This window comes from Coffea arabica, chromosome 1e, assembly GCF_036785885.1.
Source record: "Coffea arabica cultivar ET-39 chromosome 1e, Coffea Arabica ET-39 HiFi, whole genome shotgun sequence".
In the NCBI taxonomy this organism is placed as follows: domain Eukaryota; kingdom Viridiplantae; phylum Streptophyta; class Magnoliopsida; order Gentianales; family Rubiaceae; genus Coffea; species Coffea arabica.
The window spans coordinates 45,903,827-45,924,549 of NC_092311.1; the positions used below are offsets into that span (position 1 = coordinate 45,903,827).

A 20,723-nucleotide genomic window follows, 5' to 3' on the forward strand; every position below is an offset into this window, starting at 1 on the left:
CCCTGGATTTCTCTCTTGGCCCTGTTGGATAACCCCTTACGTACAAAATCTAGAGTTTTAATGTTTCACCGGCAAGTGCATAGGCACCCGTTTGGACCACCCCTACACACTCGTTTGGACCGCCTCTCCCCATAGGGTCACCCCCGAATTCCCCTTTTGGCCTTGTTGGGTCATCTCCTACGCACTCGTCTGGACCGAATTCCCTCCTCGGATTTTCCTTTTGGCCCCGTTGAGTCATCCCCTACATATCCGTTTGGACCGGAGTCCTCCCTCCCCATAGGGATTCCCCCCTTGGCCTCGTTGGATCACCTCCCCCATAGGGTCACCCCCAAATTCTCCTCTTGGCTCCGTTGGATTACCCCGCGACGCACCCGTGTAGATCGGATTCCCCCCTCCCGATAGGGATTCCCCTCTTAGCCTTGTAGGATCACCTCCCTCCTCATAGGGTTTCCTGGGATGTTTCCCTCCCCATAGGGTCACCCCCGGATTCCCCCCTTGGCCTCCCATCGGATTTCCTGGAATGTTTCCCTCCACATAGGGTCACCCTCAATTCCCTCCTTGGCTCCGTTGGATCATCCCCTACACACCGGTCCGGATTGGATTCCCCCATCCCTATAGGGTCACCCCCCACCGATAGAGATTCTTCCTTGGCCCCGTTGGGTCACCTCCCTCTCCATAGGGTTTCTTGGAATATTTCGCCAGATGGTGTATAAACACTTGTTTGGATCGGTGATGATTCAGTCTTCTTGAAGGTCTATCGTATCTGACAAAAAATAAAAAATAAAATCTACCGTCATTTATTCTATGCTACAGTACTATGTATTGTCGTAAAATTTTTACTACATTTCGAATGTCCAGAAACCTCTCGCCCTTTACTTTTAACCCACGTAGCCGTTTAACTCAAAATCACTCGACACCTGTTGCCCAATGTGCCACCTTCTCAATTCTTCCAACACAAATTTTGATGCATCCCAGAAAAGGCACAGACCTTTTCAGTCTCAATATAATTTGTTAATTGGCAAGATCAGGCCATAAATTTTAAACAGCTTCAAAGAGGGAAATTTTTAGTTCTCTGCTGAAGTTTGATTCTCTGAGAAGGAAGCTAAGAAAAATATGGCACCTAAGACACGTTCAGGCAAGTTGTTTGGCACAGTGGTGACTAAAAAAGTTATAGAAGAAACCGTGCAAGTGTGATTTCTCCAAAGCCTACTGAATTGGAGACTAATTGTGAGAATAATGATGAGAGAGTAGTAGCGGTTGTTGCTTCATCCACGAAAGAGAATGAGAAAATTGAAGTTATCTCTTCACCTCTGAAAGAGCCTGTTCGGAGGACCATTGTTGTTGAAGACAGAGCAAAAGGAGCAGAACAAGAAGAGCAGCAGCCAGCTCAGGAGCAGCAGCAAAAGGGTCAAGAAGCTGTCCCTAAAGACCTAGAAGAGCAGGAAAAGGCCCATGAAGCTGTCCCGAAGGGCCAAGAAAAGCAGCAAGGAGATGATCAAGATGAAACTCAACAAGCCTCAGAGCCTGAGACTCCTCCCACCCCACCACCATATTATGAAGCAGCGCCTAACATAGAGCAGCAAAGGGATGATCAAGAACGTCAGCCAAGGCAGGAAGATGTAGGTGTCGGTGAAGAAGAGCTGCAGGAGGATGAACAACAAGAGTTACTGAAGGAAGATGTTGATGTAGGTGAAGAAGAGCTGCAGGAGGATGATAAAGATGTAGATGAACAAGAGCTGCAGAAGGAAGAAGTAGGTGTAGGTGAAGAAGAGCTGCAGATGGAAGATGAAGAAGCAGATGTAGATAAAGATGCAGTAGAGCTGCAGAAGATAGATAAAGATGTAGATGAAGGAGAGGAAGAGAAGAGAGACAGACAAGAAGAAATATTTGTATCAGCCTCAGAATCAGAGATCACCACTATTCCTACTCCACCACCACAATCTGAAGCCCCATCAAATAAGGAACAAGAGCAGCAGCAGCAAGGAGATGAAGAAGAAATGCAGCCAGATGTGGCTTTAGCTCCAACACCACCAGCAAGAGAGCGAACCAAGAAAAGGAAGACAAGCCCAGGTATAGAAGATAGTGCTAATGGGAAAAAGGAGAAGAAGGCTGCTGCTACCCAGAGGAGGAGGAAGAGAGCCAAAATGGGGAGTGATGGGGGTACTAGTGTGGGATACAAAAGACACGTGTTTAGGGTGATGAAGCAAGTTCATCCTGAATGTGCTATATCATCAAAGGCTATGACCATTGTTAATAATCTGATGAGTGACATGTTTGAGAGGATTGCTGAGGAGGCTTCAAGGCTTTCTAGGTACAGTGGGAAGAGGACCCTCTCATCATGGGAAATCCAGGATGCTGTGAAGTTGGTTTTGCCTGGTGAACTTGGGAAGCATGCAATTGCTGAGGGTTCTAAGGCTGTTAGAACTTATGCCTCCAGTGTCAGTGGGCAGTCCAAGAAATCAAAGTCCTAGGGCCAACTAGTTAGTTGCATTTTCCACATTAAATTGCCTTAGTTTGTGTTTAATTTGAATTCTAGGAGGATTTATAGTTATGTAAATTAGGTTAGGATCTGACAAGGGATACATGTACAACATGCAATGTGCCTTTTTTTGCTGTCATCTGAAGCATGTTATATTGCCAAATTTTGTGAACATGAAGCATGTTACATGCAATCTGGCTGTTGCCCGTTGGTTCGCTGGATGCAATATGAAGTTTTAGTTTATGCATTCTGTTGATTTGGTTTATGGTTTATAGCCTACTGCTGACAAAATGGGAATGATATTTATACTCCTTAAAAAACCCTCAAGCACTCTTTTCCCAATCCAAGTTTAAGGAGTGCCTGAAATTTCTTTTAGCTGTGCTCCCATCCCCGGTCGAATTCGTTCGAATTCATTGACAGAGGTCAGCCAGAGTAGACATCCGGTTCGAGCCCGAAAACTCAGGTTTATGCATTTGTTGATTTGGTTTATACCCTACTGTGTTGCCATGTTAAGAATGGGAAAGACATTAATTTTCTTCTTCATAAAAAAACCTCTAGCATTCTTTTCCCAAGTTTAAGTTTTTTTTAGGAGTGTTAATATCATTTTCCAAGAAATCTATATTCATGTCTTATGCAAGTTTACAAGTAGAGTTTTCTGTTTGCAGCCTCGCCGGTGGGGACATTCTGCATATGCGTTGATATCTCATTAGTATTTCTCACGACTTTGGTGCTGTGGGAAGTATTGATCTACAAATTTAGTCATTTTCAGACTTCAGCTGAAGTTATTTGGTCAAGACACGTACTACTGATAATATAGAATGAGCTTTCCTTCAAGAACAAATTGCATTTTTTTTTTTTTTGGTTTGCAGCCTGCAGGATTTTAGGGTTATTCCAATTGCAAAAATTTGAGTATTCCCAATTCTACAACTTATCCGGACTAACGTCCATTAAAAATTTGAAACCCATAATTTGAAACCCGGAATAACTTGTCTTGCAAAAAGTAATGAACAGGAATTCATAAATTAAGAATAAAAAAAAAGAGAGACAAAACCATGAAATGCGAGGAAATAAGTTATTTCTATAATAGCAAGAAAAGAGCGAGGAAATAATGGCGGACGTGCAAAATGGCAAGAAAAGAAAAGAGCGAGGAAATAAGTTATTTCCATAATTGGGCCGCTCAAAGACAAAACCACGAAATGCACGTATTGCTGTTCGTCGCATTAGAAACTGGTACATGTGGAAATACCGAAGGCCCAAATAGAGTCTCACTAATCCTGTTTATTTTTCTGCCTTCAGCTTATTTTTTATGTCACATAATTTGATCTATAGTCTCTCGCAATCACAAAATAAATTTTTTCATTTATCACATTTTACAAAATGTATTTCATTCCTCACATTTCACATAATATATTTTTTTATCCTTTATTGATCATATGTACGAATAACTCTTTTTTTTAACCCGTATATATATGTCTATTTAATTTCATATAAACTATACGAATACACGATACATCACTATTTGATTTCACCCGAACAAGCTAATTATAGTTGTAGGTGAAATCAAATAGAGATATATTACATGTTATTCGTACGGTTCAAATGAAATCAAATAGATATATACACAGATTTTAAAAAAAGAGTTATTCATGCACATGATCAATGAGAGATGAAAAAATTTATTTTATAAAATGTGAGAGATGGAAGAATTTATTTTGTCAAATGTGTTGAACGAAAAAAATTCATTATATGAAATGTGAGGGACGAAAAAACTGGTACGTGCGGAATTACTAAAGGCCCAAATAGAGTGTCGCTACTACTGTTTATTTTTCTACCTTACAGCTTATTTTTTGTCTCACTAATTGATCTCACTAATAGCGTAGTGCCTGTATAAGACTTGTTTTTTGATTGATTATTTTAACTGGTTATAGATTCTGTTGAGTTTTTTCGACGTTTTTTGTTGCTTTTATATTCTGATTATAGATTTTTTTAATGACCAAAAAAGTAAAAATTTATAATCGCTTAGAGTAGTTTGTACTGATTCTTCTGATTCTCCATAATCAGTTATTTTGTAAAATTTGAAGCAACTGAGAACAATGCCATAATGATTTCTTTAAAACTTTGTGATGAATCATGACTCGTAAATGAACTTCCCAACTAAATTATTGAGATCTTAAAACCGTTCATCTTTCCTCAACCACTTTTCCTTTATTTCCCTTCCTTATATCAACTAGTAACAATTTCGAAACAACGAACATTTTGCCAAGAAATATACGCTTGGGGTTCCCCTAACTGAACGTATTACAAATGCAGTCGTTATCATGTTCATAACTAGGTTCATGTGCCATATGACTTCAGCGTTCAGAAGAAAGCATACGGTATCCTGCAGGAATTTTCAGCCCACAAACACCTTGGGTATGATGATGACAGTGATGGGTCATCCTGCGGACGGTTTCGAAGAATACGTATATCAGCAAAATCTGTAGATCAAATCCTGCAGGCGCCACCGCTAGCAATTAAGCAGTTGAGCCAGCTCTTGAATTGCTTCTTGCAATAGACGTTTCGTAGTTCTCAAGGCAATAGGCCAACATGAGCCCCCTTCGATTGCCCTTCCACTATGGCAATAGAAAAGAGATTATTTTGTTCAATAAATTTGCACAAATAGCAAACATTTAATTAAACATGACACGGATACGTATAAATCCGAAATTAATAGACACGACAAGTTTCAAAAATCAATACAAAGAACGATAAGATAAATTCTAATATATCTTCCATTCAGATGAATTATTGTAATCCCATAGACATATGCATGATCAAAATAGTTTGAAGAACCGTTAAAATTAGAGAAAAACAAACAAAAAACCTAGAGAATCAATAGTAAGCGAAATCAAAGGTAACAAATGAATTCAACCCAAGAGCCCATGAAAACAAAATAGAGTTAGTGAAATGCCTTCAACTATCAAAATAATTTTGCATGACAGTTCGACACAAGAGCGAGATAAAATTGCAAAACCCCTTTACAACAAGCTACGATGTGGAACTTTTCAGATAGAAAGAACGGAGAAAAAAAATAAGAAAGCAATATGTGAAACCATTAGCTTATTTATTTACAGTTTGGTCGCATGTCGTAGTCACAAAATTAATCAGTTTTCTTCACATAAATTGCCAAATCTGTGGCTACTCTATCTTTTAATCAGTGACTATTTCTCTTCATTTTCTTGATTCCGGAACAGTACTGGCCGCTTGGACAGTTGTACTTTCAGGGCATCAGACTCGCGTTCTTATCATCTTTGATTGTTCACATGTGCCTTGGCAGCTTGGCTTGCATACACGGCTGCTGGACCATTGCAACATCACATACACTCAAAATTGCTAATAATTTATCGATTGAATTTATTGCTTTAGAAAGTTCTTTGAAGAGTTTCTAATCCATGGACGATTAAAAAATAAATAAAGTTCATTTATGGAGTAAAAGTTCTTTAACCCCAAACCTGAAGTACCATTTTTCAGCAATTGACTAATCCATGGTAATTTAGGACTTGGATTGGTAAAATAAAAGTTATAAATAGGTTCCTCTTCATCTCTTTGCACATGTCTTTTGGCAAGTGAGTTTTTTGGGTGTTTGTCTAAAACTTTACTGTAACTTACTGTAGAAGTTTTTTAAAAAAATTTTGAAGTGTGTTTTTTCTGAATATTTTGAAGTGTATAGTTTAAAATTTTTGAGAAGTTTTTTGAGGTTACTGTAGGTAAAGTTTTTTAAAAAACTTGTAGCAGATAAACTTAGCAAAAAACTTATCTGCCAAACAAGGCCATATAATCTTTGTCTAGCCTGGCAAAATAGACAAACAAATGCAAGAATAACAACGTGTAGTTAAACGCTTCATTTATCTGCGGAGTTAGAAGCGAATATGAACAGTGAATAAAGCACACGTGGTGTAGAAGTTCAAATTCCAATTTTTCCTCCTCCTTGATTAAGCAACAATGGCCGCCTTCTTTCGACATGAATTCTAGTGGTAAGCCTATTTTGTCAAGTTTATATGTTACTATGAGATAAGGAAAAATATTATTTACATTCCCGTTTTTGTTAATCACATTTTGACTATCATTTTAATCATATAATTTTTATTTATTAGGCTAGATAATAAAACTTAATCACACGCTCGTTATCATTTTAATCGTATAATTTTTATTCATTAGATTATATAATAAAACAAATGGTGGGAGTGCAAATAACAAAAATAATGAAGTGTAAATTTGTTTTGGACAAGAAAATTGCGTTGTTTTCTTTCATGTTGCTATCAAAACAGCTAGCTATTCATAACGGTGACAATTCCTATCACAATTACAGAATATATCTCATCCAAATCAAATTTTTCTTGCAATTTTAGTTGCAAAAGCCAGTTTGCACTTGCTAACGAAGACATAGTACTATCTTGTCCGAATCAAAATTTTCTTCCAACAGACAATTTTCACTCCGTAGAGAACCAACGACTTTTCCCACATCGGTCCCCTTAGATAACTTCCTTACCTCTTTGGTAGAAAGAGAACCAACGACTTTTCGAAGTTCATTCATATAAATAAAAATAAAAGAAATACGTACTAGTTTGTGAAAGGTTGGCCAAAACATTCAAGTAGACTCCTTGGTACTACGTAGGAAGACAAGAAACAAGAAATCATGGACAACTCTTGCCCCTCTTTTTCCTTCCTCCCACGTAGTATATATAACTGCTAATTCACCCCACTCCATTACGAACAAAAGATTTTACTATCATCTTAAAAAACCCCAAAACCTGGAGCCGGTGATCCGCTAACTGCTGCTGCTGCTGCTGCTGCTGCTAGTTTTGTCCAAACCTCAAAAGACGCCACTTCTCTCTGCACATATACACAACATTCAAGTAAGATCAAGACATATTTGATATAGCTAATAGCCTCCACGCCCCCACCCCTTGTTTGTAGGCCCCATGCATGCATCCGCCAAACCCTTCATCTTCCCTCTCCCTCCTCTCTAGCTCACATCAAAATCAAATTAAGTACTCCAAGATTTTTTTATTTTTTGTCCTACTACCCTCTCATACTAAAAACTCAAGAAAGAATCTTTCACTGAAACTCATAAACCCACCCACCCTTATCCCATCCTCTCCATCCTTATCTTTCACTTGTCACTCTTTTCCGAAAAATCCCATCTTCCATTTCACCAGGTACTTCACAAAAACCATAAGAAAAACAAGGAGGACTGTTTTTTTTCGTTTATCACAACATGAAGAAAACTAGTCCGGATATTACTCGGAACGGAAGAATACTACTGCAGCAAGTTCCTGCAGTAGCATCAGGAGGTTTACAAGGCTCTGACTTATCACCAGACCCCATCTTCGAACCCATAAACGGCTCTCCTTCAGAAGCAACAAGTGTTAAAAGAAATCCCAGGCACCCCACTACACCGTTCGACTCATCAATGGCCTTAACAATCTTAGTCCTCCTAACAGCGCTCTTCTTCATGGGCTTCTTCTCAATCTACATCCGCCGTTTTGCTGAAGAAGACTCCACCGACATCAGCCGCCGCCGGAGACACCCTCCGCGGTTGCGTGATGGCCATAATCAGAAGAACGCTGGCGTGGATCCTGCCACCGTCAAGTCATTGCCACTTGTTTCTTACCGTGGGGGCACGAAGCAGCTGATCACGGATTGTCCAATCTGCTTGAGTGAATTCGAGGAGACGGAAATTGTTAAATTAATCCCGCATTGTGCGCACGTGTTCCACCCCGAGTGCATCGACACGTGGCTGGCTTCACACTTGTCATGTCCACTGTGCAGGTCGACTCAGTTACTTAAGGTGGTCGATGATCATCAGGAGGTTCGATTGGATGTGGAGGAGGAAGAGAGTGGTAATGGCGGGGGTGAGCTGGGGGGAAGATCAACGGTTGATGATTGTGACACGTGTAGTAATCCTGGAATGAGAAGGGTCTGTAGTTGCACGAGCGTGGGAGATCGACTTGTTTTGCACAGAAGCATGAGTTTTTGATGATGATGATGTAAAAGGTAGATATTATAGATAGACACATCGGAAAGGAGGAAATAGAGAAAAAGGAGGGCTCTTCTTTTTTGGTTGCTAGGGGGGGTGGGGGAGGAGGGAATAAAATAAAATAGGCTATTCTTTTGTAAATTTCTTGTATAACACTCAAAAATGACTTCATTAATTGCGTATCAAAGGGTTCTTAGTTATTTTATTTTTGTTATAGTAGCGTTGTGCGGTGAATTCTGGATAGAGCCTCCAATTCTACAGAAATCTGATTTGATTGATTGCCTAATGGTGTGCTATGGTAGCTGCTAGACTCAATTATTCCTTCCAGTCTCAGTAGCATTTAATTTTGAGGGTAATTTTTTGTTGAACAACATCAATTCGTCCCTAGTTTCATTCATACTACTAATCTAGTACTAGTATATTATTTCTAACATGAACAAGTGTGGCATTTGTACTTTTCTATCTTGTCTTGTGAACTTTAAAGTGTGATTAAGTTGGAATTTTTTTTTTTTTACCCATACTTCGGTTTTACAAGATGACCGAGATTGGATTTGCTAGTCGAGTCAAATGGGAATGGACCTTTTCCTTTTGAGCAACATACGTAAACAGTAAAATCGCAGATCCAAACGAAGGCCAGTAACCACCATTAAATCATTTGAGACTTAGAGGGTGGGAGGCAAAGGTTTCTGAGGTGCATTCAAACCTGCCTTCCACCAATTATCACATTAAATGGTTTCTTAGAGATTTAGTCTCTATCGGTCCACCTGATTCAGTTGAATCCTCCTTAGATTAGAATAATGTAGAATATTATAGATAAAGTGACGATTGATAAAAAAAAAAAAAAAAAACCTTTACAGTTAGTTGGGAAGAAAATGTAGTGAAAGCTAAAGTTGTTCAGTATAAAAGAAGATCAGCTCTTAACCAATTGTTCCTCAAATTCAGGTGCTCATTTTCAACCACTTGAAACAGACCGTACAACAAGACAATTCCATTCACCAAACAATGGAAAGGAAAAGGCATGAATTGGGGTAACCATTACACTCAGGCATGTTCAAGACGCAACTAACAAGATAATTGAGGAAATGAAAAGGTATCCACAGCCCACAAGATTCTGTTATTAGATGCAAACGTCATACCAATCCTCTTGATATTTACACAAACTGTGTTCCAAGTTATCTGAATCAGAAGCCTAATCTTGGTTAAAAAGAAAAGCTAGTTTTTCCGGTTATGGAGCTCTACTATTCTGGTGGTTATCAACAACCAGAATGTAAAATATTCTGTACTCAAAGGTTCCTGAAAACAGAACAAAATGATGGCCATCTTCATTCAAACAAATAAATAATTCAATTACACAGAGCAAACCAGAGTTTTGGTCTCTGGGGTGTTAGAATACTGGTACAATGTAAACCATTCAGCAATAGTCATCAGAAAACAGTCTCCATGAATCTACAGCTGCATGAGGGTGGAGGATCCAGGTTTCTGCTTTTACTGCTATGACCAAGACTAATAAAACTGCTGCTGAATGTTGTACGATCTGGGGTTCTCAATGAGATCATTAACTTGGAAGTCAAGTCAGGCTTCTTTTCAGCAACTACTTTGGGACAGGCCACCTATTTCAAGCATCAAAATAACTTAATACTGATAAAGCCATCACAAAAACTCAATGACTTTCCTCCCTAGAAACTAGTTGGCTGGTGTATCAACTGGATCGAAGTCCACCTTTGGGGGTAACATCTACCTGAAATAATGACAAACAAGTTGTTCTTGCTTATTTTTAGTTTGTACAATGACAGGGTACAAAATACATCTTCAGTCATCTGCTAAACAAACTAAAAGAAGGAAAAAGTTATAGACTTGCTATATATGGGATTGATGATTTACCTGGTGAGACTACAAGAAGAAGAAAATTGAAAAGTCTACAGCTTGTTGGCATTATGTCCTATTTCAATTTGCATTCTATTTATTCTTGAGATTTTTTTTTTCTTCGGTTTTCCATTTATTTGGCACTCCTTCCATTACTGGACAGAATATGCTCGGACCATCTCAATCACCGGTGCCTGGCACATTGGACACTTCTCTTTTCCCTGGACCAATTTCTCTGCACATCTTGAACATGTGCACATGTGTCCGCACCTATATGGATGGATTCAGTAAGCAAAGAAGTGTCAGGATGCAAAAGGAAAAATACAGTTCCTATCTTTGTCAGAAGATCATCCTAGATGAAATTATACAAATACTAATTTGGAGGTTAATTTGAATAGATGCTGCAATAACACCCAGAGATCATGGTGGGTCACCTGTACAGCAAGGAATCAATGTTTTGTTCACAACACATGCAGCAAATTCCTTTCCTCACAAAATCCCATTTGGAATCATCCTTATGTTGTGCATCCTTGCAAGTATCTACTTCCACGTAATGAAATCAGCAACGTTGAACCACATTTGTCATATAAAGAGAAGGTAAAGGAATAAACTAAAAACTCAGGACACTTGATAGCAAGAGACACCACACACACTCTGATGTTACCATTAATGATCTCTAACCTAAATCCTTTACCTGCTGAAACAGCTGACCTATTCAAAGCTGCAGAAACTTCTTGCCGAACTGAGCGTTGCAGTTCAAGTTGCATATCCATGCATGCCTCTAGCATCCTCTGCATATTGTCCATGCGCTGTTGAAGCCTAACCATGTCAAGCCTCAATTCATTAATGATCTCCCACTCCTGCTGTACACGGGCAAAAATAGGTTCAAGTTAGACCAAGCTGATTCCAGGGCAAGTTAAATCTTCAGTGTTAGCACCCCATAAATGTCGGCATTCAGTACATCTTTTCCATGTCTTAAGAACTAACTTTGTGATATAAAAAATGTTATTAAGGCTAGATGTGCACACATGCATGTGAATGGTAATAAACTGGAAAAATGTACAAGATCAAGCCAAAAGCATTCTGTACATGAGTACTGGCTGATATGACAACCGCAACGGATGAAAAAAATGACATCAAGTGCATACAATTCACATAATAGATCAATATGATATCCACAAGAGTTCAGTTACTAAACAAATGGACCTTGTAACTCTAAGTTGACAAGTTTAAGAACCAAGCAGAGGGATGCGTGCGCTCACAATTCCTAACTGATGATGAGGGCTGTTGTGAGACCAATTTAGTCTATGCAAATCCCGATCCCAGACTGGCTGAGAGGCTGTGTCCGATGCTGAGGTTCTATCAACACCACCTGATAATACACCATCCTGTACCTGATCATCATTCTGCTGTTCCTGATCTTGCTCAATGAAGGCAGGTGAAGATGATGCTCCATCTGCCTCCCAGTCCATAGAAGCATTGCCTTGACGTTCCACGTATGACTGTATCAGCTGGTCAAGGCTTGCTCTGAAACCGCTCCGAAGAAGACTAGAGACACGTCTCCTGAATCAGAAGTAAACAGATAAATACGAAAGAACCCTTTAAGAATCCATCACTTTGAAGAATTTTCCTAAATGTCAATGAGACTCTCACCTGCTAAGAAGTTCTCTTAGCTCCATACTGTAAACATTATCATCCTCTGGAAAATAAAATGCATCAACCCTGCCACTAGAACCACCGACTCCCTGCCCTGAAGGCACATCTAACCAACTATCTATAGCCTCTTGTAAACCATCATCATGCCAATCTTCATTTGGTTCTTGAGTATTATGGTGATCTCTAAAATCATTATCTGGTCTTTCCTGATCCCACTGATGGGCAATGTTTTCTTCCCACGTTTCAGTAAGCCCTTCTTCATTACCATGTGCCCATTCATCGGCTTCAGTACTGGTTGGTTGTTGCCATTCAATTTGTTCATGATCCAAAAACAATTCCTGCTCCTCTTCAACTTGAGCTGAAGTTTCTTGCCAATTGGAATCTTCAGCTGCATTGGGCTCCCTATCTTCCACTTGACCAGTTATCTCGCGTACATCACTTGCCCCACTGTTTGGTGCATTTTGTTCTTGAACAATTTCATCAGTATCTACCAAATAATCATGCACACTGGTTTCAATCTCTGAAGTTTCACTTAGCAATGGATTAGCTTGGACATCAGTCCTCAAGTTCCCAGAAACATCATTCTCCCCGCCTTGTTCCCTAGGCATGTAGTCAACATTGTTTAACAACTCTTGTCCTTCATCACCATGTCCTTCAGCTTCTTCGATAACAGAATGCTGCTGATTTATGTAACCAATAGAGGGAAAATCATTCCTCTCACTTTCCTCATCAGACGGCTCAAAGAGATCATAGATGTCCTCTAGCACCTCTTGCTCCTCATCTGATTCTAATTGACCATTTCTAGTATGGACCTCACTAGAAGAAGCATATTCAGACTGATGATTGTTTGATGAACCACGAACAGAGTTGTCCAATCTGGACAGAAACCCTTCTCTGTTTCACAGACATGAGGTTAAGGTCTTTATAACTTATAACTGAAATTGGCTAAACTTCCTTGGAAGTAATTACAAGAAATATCTAGGCTACAAAGAAAACTCAGTACAACTTTCCATAACCATGCTAGATTTTTTCCACTTAAATATAGGACTTGACAAGTCAAATAGCAGCATATTCCAAAGTTTGTGACAAAATCGAAAAAAGGAAAAAAAAAAAAAAAAGAAATAATGCTAGATACTGCTCAACAACTAAATAGTGGTAGAAAAGTAAGTCAGGGGATTATAGAATTTGGAATTGGACTAGATTTTTGTGTCAAATTTCTAAATTTATCTTAGGTTGATGAATAAGCTTCATTTCAGCTGAACGCTCAATGTCTCCAATGGCAATATCTTTATGGTGGGTAACGTAACATGAACCACACTTTGGGGTTCTTCATGAACAACATGTGTGTAGGAGAATAAAATTTGACAGTGTCTCTTGTTGCTGGTTAACTTTGGTGTTGAAAAAAAGCAGTAAACAACCAAATTTTTTTCCAGAGGAACAAAGGGCAGGCTGATTAAAAGATCACACCAACTGCATCTACCAAAGGAGAGGAAATTACATTTTGAAATCCCAGGAAACAGGAAGATAACAATACATAAAGCATCAAGAACAGCAAGAACAGGTAAGTAAACTATTGTTAGCTAATACACAAAAGATGCACTGACAAGAGCAGGAATGTGACAAAGTAAGTTCCTTACTTATATACTTGTTTGAAGTCCAATTACCTTAAATCAGAAACAGTATTTCTCTGCCTCAACAAACCCAGTTCACTTGCTGCTCTGGAAGTCTGTCTTTCATCACGAATCGTGCTTTCATTTCTCAAGAACCTGCCCCTGAGCAATGACTGCAAAAGTTTACTATTATTAGCACAGGCAAAGCTGAATAGTCATTTTGTCTAAATCATCTTTCTGGTGTTATGAACAGTTCCTCCTACATATTATCTAATGAAGGACCTCAATCACATTAATAGTTCAGTTGTAAGAATTAAATCAATGGAAGTCCTCAAAGTGACACTTAACCTGAATACGACTGCGATGAGTAAAGCTAGATACAGGCCTATGATCCAACAATTCTTCAATTTCTCTTTTCCGTTCACTCTGTGCTCGGGCAAGCAAATCAAGAAGAGCCTGCCTGCCACATAACCTTCGGATGGCCTTTCGCTCACAAATTTCACCATGATTTACCAGCAAGCCATCACGCACTAGCTCAATCTGAGGACCAATTTCAGAAGCTCCTTCATCCGTAGGAGAATCATAATTGCCTCTCTGTTGGCAGTTCACTTGCACCCACTCCATAATGATTCTTACCCTTTCGCGCTCATTTTCACCCAGCCACTGTGCCCTTGAATGATTATTTATATGTGAACCATTGGGTGGATGGCTCTTTGCACCGCTGTTCATCCATTCACGGAATATTTGTCTTACACGTTCCCGTTCTACTTCTCCAAGATCAGCTGACTGCTCTGATACGAGACTATTGCTGTCATCATGCTCATTTTCAGAACCAATATGGCTCTGTGAACAAGTGCCATATTCATTCTGAACATAACTGGCCTCCAAGCTCTCATTGCCATTAATGCTTTCTGGCCCGTCTGACAGAAAGGTACTCACAGAGTCAGTATTTGACCGGTCACTCCTTTGGTGCTGAATCCTCTCTCCAAGTCTCGCATTGGGATGATTCACCACATGCTCACCCTCAAGCTCCCGCCACATTTGCAGGAGAGAGGATGCCCGGGTGCTCTGCCTGCTTTGTTCACCCCATTGCCTTGACTGTGAAGAATGAGACTCCCTAAGAAATGAAGAATCAAACACAGAAACATTGTGTAAATCTGCAACAGCCATTGTACGGTCACAAATCAGAAATTTCAATTCTCAACCATGATAGTCATCACCCTGGATCTAAGACACCAGCCATCTTCTCATAATGCTTCAAAAAATTGTCTTGTTATCACAAGAACTCTCTTGAAACTTTGTACTCATCAATCGCCATCATCACCACAGTAGAAATGACAAGTTCAACTGATGCAAAAACAGAGGAACTTCAATACCTGCAAAAACTCATCACAGTTAAATCAAAAATCAAAACATTTTTGAATTATAGTAAAACAAGTTAGACTAACATCAGTACCTCCATCCCTTCTAACAAGTAACTTAAAGATATGATTTCCGGAAGAGAGAGAAAATTTCATCTGCATACAGATCCTTCTTTTTCTTTGAAAAGCAAATCCCACCACCAAAAGGAAAAAGCAAAACCTCTAACCATTGAACCATTCAAAATTGGAAAGGAAGAAAACATAACCTTGACCCGACAAGACTCACTGTTTCCATCAGAAAACCACTCTATCCATCAGAATAAATCCATATTTTAACTCAAAACTTGGATTAAAGAACAGAGGAAAAAATCATGCCCGTGAACATACATGACATGTTAACAATTGACGACATACTCCATTAATATCTCATCTCAGGAATCTAAACTTAAAGAACACTCAAGCCCATTTGCATTTAGATCAAAGCGAATCAGATAAATGCACTAATCAATTACTGAAACAAAAAGAAATAACCTTAAAAGATCGTTAAAAAAATTAAAAGACAAGAGCACATTATTCTTTTGTACGCAAGACTAAAAACAAGCTCACCTTTTTCTTTCTTTGCAGCTGGTGAAACCCCAGCTCAATGCTTTAACAAAAGGGTCACACGAATCAACCCTTGATGGCCAAAACAGTTACTTATAAGCAATTGTGAGCATTTCTTCTCTTGAGAGAAATGAGGCGGTGGGTTGGGGGAGAGAGGGAGGTGGGATTTATGAAAATAATAAATGAGGGCACGTCACCGTTCTTTTGATGAAATCTAAGTGGTAATTTCTGAAAAGATCCCTCACGTTTGCATTTATTCTTTTTCCATCCGTTATATTTGGCATGATAGATTTTGGCTCCGAACATATACAACATATAACGATTTGCCCCACACCATTTTTATGAAAATCCTTGTCCGCACATCTAGTAATATTATTAATCTATTAGTAAACCAAGAGAAAAATTAGAACGGTATACGACTTTTTCTACATTAGTAAAGTGATTATACTTTTGGTAGAAAATATAGAAGAAAAGTTATATACTAATATATGATAACTGAATGTTTTTTCTTTTTAAGAAAAAGATTTCAATTGTAATATTTGTACAATTTATTTAGTAGTATGTCGTATATATGAATGCCATCTTTTCAAGCAAACAAATTTTTAGTATTACAAGACTTAGAATCGCATGACAAAACTAATTATTGAATCAAATTTAAAGGTGCAAAATAATGAATTCAACTTATAAAGTTTATTGAAGTCAAATATGACATCGAAGATATGTACTTATGCACAATACTAGAAGATTTTTGCTCGAAGAATAAAAGTACTAATGCAATACACTTACAGAGAAGGAAATAAGTAGGACAAATGAAAAAGTTAAATCCACTTACAGAGGAGGAAATAAGTATGACAAATGAAAAAATTAAATCCAATAACACGTGGAGTCGTGAACCTAATATTTGTTGGATTATCTCCTTATCTTTCAACTGATTGTTGTTACCAAATACATCTCATTTAAATTTTTTTTTTTAAATATTTTATTCTCTTTCTACCAGGAAAAACAAAAGAAAATGAAAGTACTATGTGATGACATGAGGGAACTGAAATGCATCTTTTTAAATGTCAAGGCCAAGAAGGTAAAACTACAAACATGAGAGACTATTGCTGCAAATTTCCCAAAGAAGTGTCCAAGTCTTGCCCGGTAATTTTGCCTTAACTCTAACGTTAAAACTTTTGTTGTCGTCCAATAAGGTGGTTTAGACAGGGGATGACGCGTGTTAATTGTCGTTTTCACTCAACGAGATTATGAAACTTCCTGCCCCAAACAACGAGAGTCTTGAATTTAACGGTAAGTTGAGGGGCGAGGCGGTAGCTACAGTTCAGTGACCTCCCACGCTGTCGTTTTAATGCGGTAGGTGAAATTGTATGACACTCGAAGAAGAAGGGACTTGGAAGGCCTGTTTGGCCGAATGGCTTTATAAATTCTTTTTGTTTTCAGGCATTTAGATGTATTCAGCAATGAATGATCATTTTCCTTTTCTTTTTTTTTTTTGGTCTGTTGGTGATTATTAGTGGTATTTGGAGTATTGTATTTTGGATGTTTCTAGACAACTGTAGTAGAACAACAGGGACTTTATAGTGAAATTATGATAGCCATGAGATTGACAGAGATTTTTTGCTGCTAAATCATCCAATCTTAGGCCTTATTTGGAATGCAATTTTTCTTCAAACAAAATTTTATGATTTTCATGAACACATTTTGTAATTATCTTTTTAGATCACATACATTAAATTATTACGATACAACTTTTCACAAAAATTTCAAAAAATAGCAATCCAAACGAGCTCTGTTGGCCTTGTTTGGATTGCTATTTAAAAGAAAAAATTACGTTTTTCGTAATTACATTTTTTAACTAACTTTTTACCTTACACACATTAAATCAATATAATATATTTCTCTATAAAAAAATTCAGAAAATAGCAATCCAAACGGGCTTGGACCTCCTACACTAAAGTCTTTGGCTAATTTTTTTTTTTTCTATTTTTGAGCTTAGGTTTATGCAAAGTTATTAGCCTCCTAGTTATTAATCCTATAATAAGTATATTAGGAAATTCACGTAGCTATCATCTTCATCATGATACCGTCCACAGGCATTTGAAAATTGTACCTTTTCCTATTAACGGCTAGGACGCATGTAACCTAAAAGCAACAGCCATTATTGACATCTATGCTCTGGGACTCAAAGCCGGTTGTAATTTATTAGGTTGTTAATACACACATCTAAACACCTTTTTCCACTTACAATTCAAAATGGTTAGCAATTGATTAAGTGATTAACTCCATGTAATGTTCTAATCTCTGAGGACTTCTAATCATGCACGAGTCACATGAACAAGACCAAATTTTCCTTAAAACAATGATCAAGAAAGTAGGAGGAGTCATTTGTTGTGATCTGCGCTGCATGTTCATTTCATCATATGACTTGGGAAAACAATCCGTTGACTAAAGATGAAGCACTAAATATCAATCTGGTCATGACCCTCTCTATTCTATACGTAGTATAATTGGATGAAAGAATTTTAAGGGGCACTGTCCCTTCAATCAACGACACATTGCTCCTTATCTAAAGGGTGTTAAAGTTATAGACAGCCACAGTCCCACAACTTAAATAGGAGAAGGCTCGTACCTAATCCATACTAATGCTATTGAGAAGTGTGATGCCCTATATTTGGGGCACAATTAACTGCCTTAATGGGCATAATTGCATGACTCAAGGTTTGTTTTACAGCCCTAAAAAAATACTTAATGTTAGTCAATGTTTGTTTGCGCTTGTTCGTTCTAATTTTGCCTTCGTGTATGTGATTTTGTTTGAAACTCGTGCTTTTTTCCATGGAATCATGTTCCAATTGTCTGTGGTCACATGGACAACATCTCAAGGAAGAACGAGGTGATGGCGTCACTGTAATGGTTAGCCTGTTTATAGTTTTCTTTCATATCCACAGTCATCAATAAATTGTACTTTACCATCAAATATCTCTCCTTCAATTTTTCGAGCAAATTATCCGGATGGCCACTGAACTTTTAAAATCGTCGAGTTTTGATCACTGAATTATTAAAAGTCTGATTTTGGTCACTGAACTATCTAAAATCTAGATTTTGGATCATTTCGTTAGATTTGATCGCTAACTATGCCAGATCTGAGTTTCCCGCACGATTCACGAGACAAAAGAAAGGGGCATAGTTAATGAATAAAATTTGATGAAATGACCTGAAATTTAAATTCCAAATAATTCAGTGATCAAAATCAACCTTTTAATAGCTTAGTGATCAAAACTCGAAGATTTCAAAAGTTTAGTGACCATCCTGATAATTTGCTCTAATTTTTTTACGCCTATGGTTGAGCTGAATCATATAGTTACCCCAAGTTTCCCTTTTTGTGGCCACTTTCAAAGGACGACTAACTCGTTAGAGAATTACTTATTCACGTGAGATGTAACAAATTCTTGTGAAATTTGTCTGACTGGTTTTTCTCTTGCATGATAAGACTTGACAATATCAAGAACTTTAAACAAATATCTTTGACATGATTGTTTTGGAGGCTTTCGGTTAGCATGACTCTTAGAACCGTTCCTTACACCAAGTCAAGACTTCAAAACCTCATCTAATGCATTATAATGAAGAATTACGCTTCTTTATTCAAAAAATTCAAAGAATACAGTAATGGAATTGTCTGATTAGCAGGTTCACTCCCATATAGGCCCCAGTTGGACTCCTCTTTCCTCATAAGATAGGAGTAATATAGATTGTTACCGTTAAACCAAAAAAAAAAACTGTGGGAGACATTAATCCTGAATTTTGTCAATTAAATTTAACAAACCAACACCATAATTCAGAGCCTCAGTTGATTTTGCAGCTATTTGGACTAGTACGTAGCACTAATCACCGTCAACCATTCGATTCAACAACTAAATTAATAAGGTGAGAATTCGGGCCACTCATGTGCTTGAAACTTCTCGCAGGCTTCACTTTTGATCAAGTCCAGTTTACCTAAGCAATGAGACTCGTCAACAACCTTCTCGCCTGACAATCCAATATATGTTGACAGGCACGTACAATTTCTTGACATTGACTCAGGATTCGTCCCACCAAACTAATTATTTGGTTCCAGAAAATACAGGCAGTTTCCTTTTACATTTGGTCCCTAATAAAAGATGCAATGCAGATATTTTACTTGAGACATATGTTCTGGAGCTAGGATCTTGCCCGAGTGCTTTTTGCAGAGATATTTTGTTGGTGGGGGTCGAGGAAGCAGATGTTGTTTAAGATGAGCAATTGCATTGTTCTAGTTCTTGTGTTCGGATTCGAGGGCTGTCTTGTCGGTTGTCAGGTTCAATATGTCAACTGGAGACAATGCACGTTAGGCAAAATGGGAAATTGATCAGAGGAAAACATTTTCTACAAAATTAATTTGGAATCTCACTCTCGTCTATACGACTAGTCTTTAATCACTATAAAGTCGTGAATGCCGTTCATTCGCTTTTTGCTAAACGTCCGACAGAGCCACCTATAAGCTGGCTCCATTGGCCCAATTTTGGTAGTTTTGACGCTAATACGTGTTTTATGTGGAGAACAGAGAGAGACACACACACATATATAGCTTAGGGTTATTAGCTTAGTAAGTGTTTGTTGCCGATGAGACCTCGTTTAGTGATCAAGATTGAGGTCCCAATAACTAGAGGCGGTAGGCTTAAGTCTCATGTAATATGAGTTTATTCCAACTATCATAATATTAATTAGTCTATTTCAAATCATAAATCGCACCAGCAACCATTACTAAGAGACATCCCGCTATATATATATATTTAGTCATTTGAAAGTTAAGTTTCTTTGATTATTAATAATAAAAAAGAAAGAGGTATATTTTGTACTCTATTTGTGTATCCCTTCTAAGTACTCTATTTCATCTGGTATCTCGTAGGTATGAATAAAAGATTGCTCTCCCACAACCCCGTTTTCATGGTTTAGGCTGCTCCCATTTCACTCGCCGCTACTACGGGAATCGCTTTTGCTTTCTTTTCCTCTAGCTACTAAGATGTTTCAGTTTAATTATAATCCTTATCTTTTGATCCAACTATGTGGGTTATCTGTAATCAGGTTTTTTTTTTTAAAAAAGGGAAATAATTTGCTCC

At 38.1% G+C, this 20,723-nt stretch overlaps 3 protein-coding genes across 4 annotated transcripts; 2 read left to right on the plus strand and 1 right to left on the minus strand.

Annotated features, from left to right (window-relative positions):
- LOC113706887 (uncharacterized) lies at positions 1 to 2,726 on the plus strand. Its single transcript, XM_027228936.2, has 2 exons — positions 1 to 1,190; positions 1,247 to 2,726. The coding sequence occupies exons 1-2, from the start codon at positions 1,114 to 1,116 to the stop codon at positions 2,469 to 2,471; spliced, it is 1,302 nt and encodes a 433-aa protein (XP_027084737.2). The 5' UTR covers positions 1 to 1,113; the 3' UTR covers positions 2,472 to 2,726.
- A 4,217-nt stretch (positions 2,727 to 6,943) lies between these two features.
- On the plus strand, positions 6,944 to 8,799 carry LOC113706893 (RING-H2 finger protein ATL57-like). The gene has a single exon (XM_027228949.2). The coding sequence runs from the start codon at positions 7,737 to 7,739 to the stop codon at positions 8,496 to 8,498; it is 762 nt and encodes a 253-aa protein (XP_027084750.1). The 5' UTR covers positions 6,944 to 7,736; the 3' UTR covers positions 8,499 to 8,799.
- Positions 8,800 to 10,328: 1,529 nt separating this feature from the next.
- LOC113706903 (uncharacterized) lies at positions 10,329 to 15,768 on the minus strand. 2 transcript variants are annotated; one of them, XM_027228976.2, is made up of 8 exons: positions 15,595 to 15,768; positions 13,976 to 15,003; positions 13,682 to 13,800; positions 12,015 to 12,911; positions 11,624 to 11,924; positions 11,056 to 11,221; positions 10,796 to 10,901; positions 10,329 to 10,631 (listed from the first exon to the last, which is right to left on the minus strand). In XM_027228976.2, the coding sequence occupies exons 2-8, from the start codon at positions 14,795 to 14,797 to the stop codon at positions 10,514 to 10,516; spliced, it is 2,529 nt and encodes an 842-aa protein (XP_027084777.2). In that variant the 5' UTR covers positions 14,798 to 15,003; positions 15,595 to 15,768; the 3' UTR covers positions 10,329 to 10,513. The 2 variants fall into 2 exon arrangements, with proteins under 2 accessions (XP_027084777.2, XP_027084760.2); XM_027228959.2 differs by having other exon boundaries at positions 11,056 to 11,224.
- Positions 15,769 to 20,723: the final 4,955 nt, after the last annotated feature.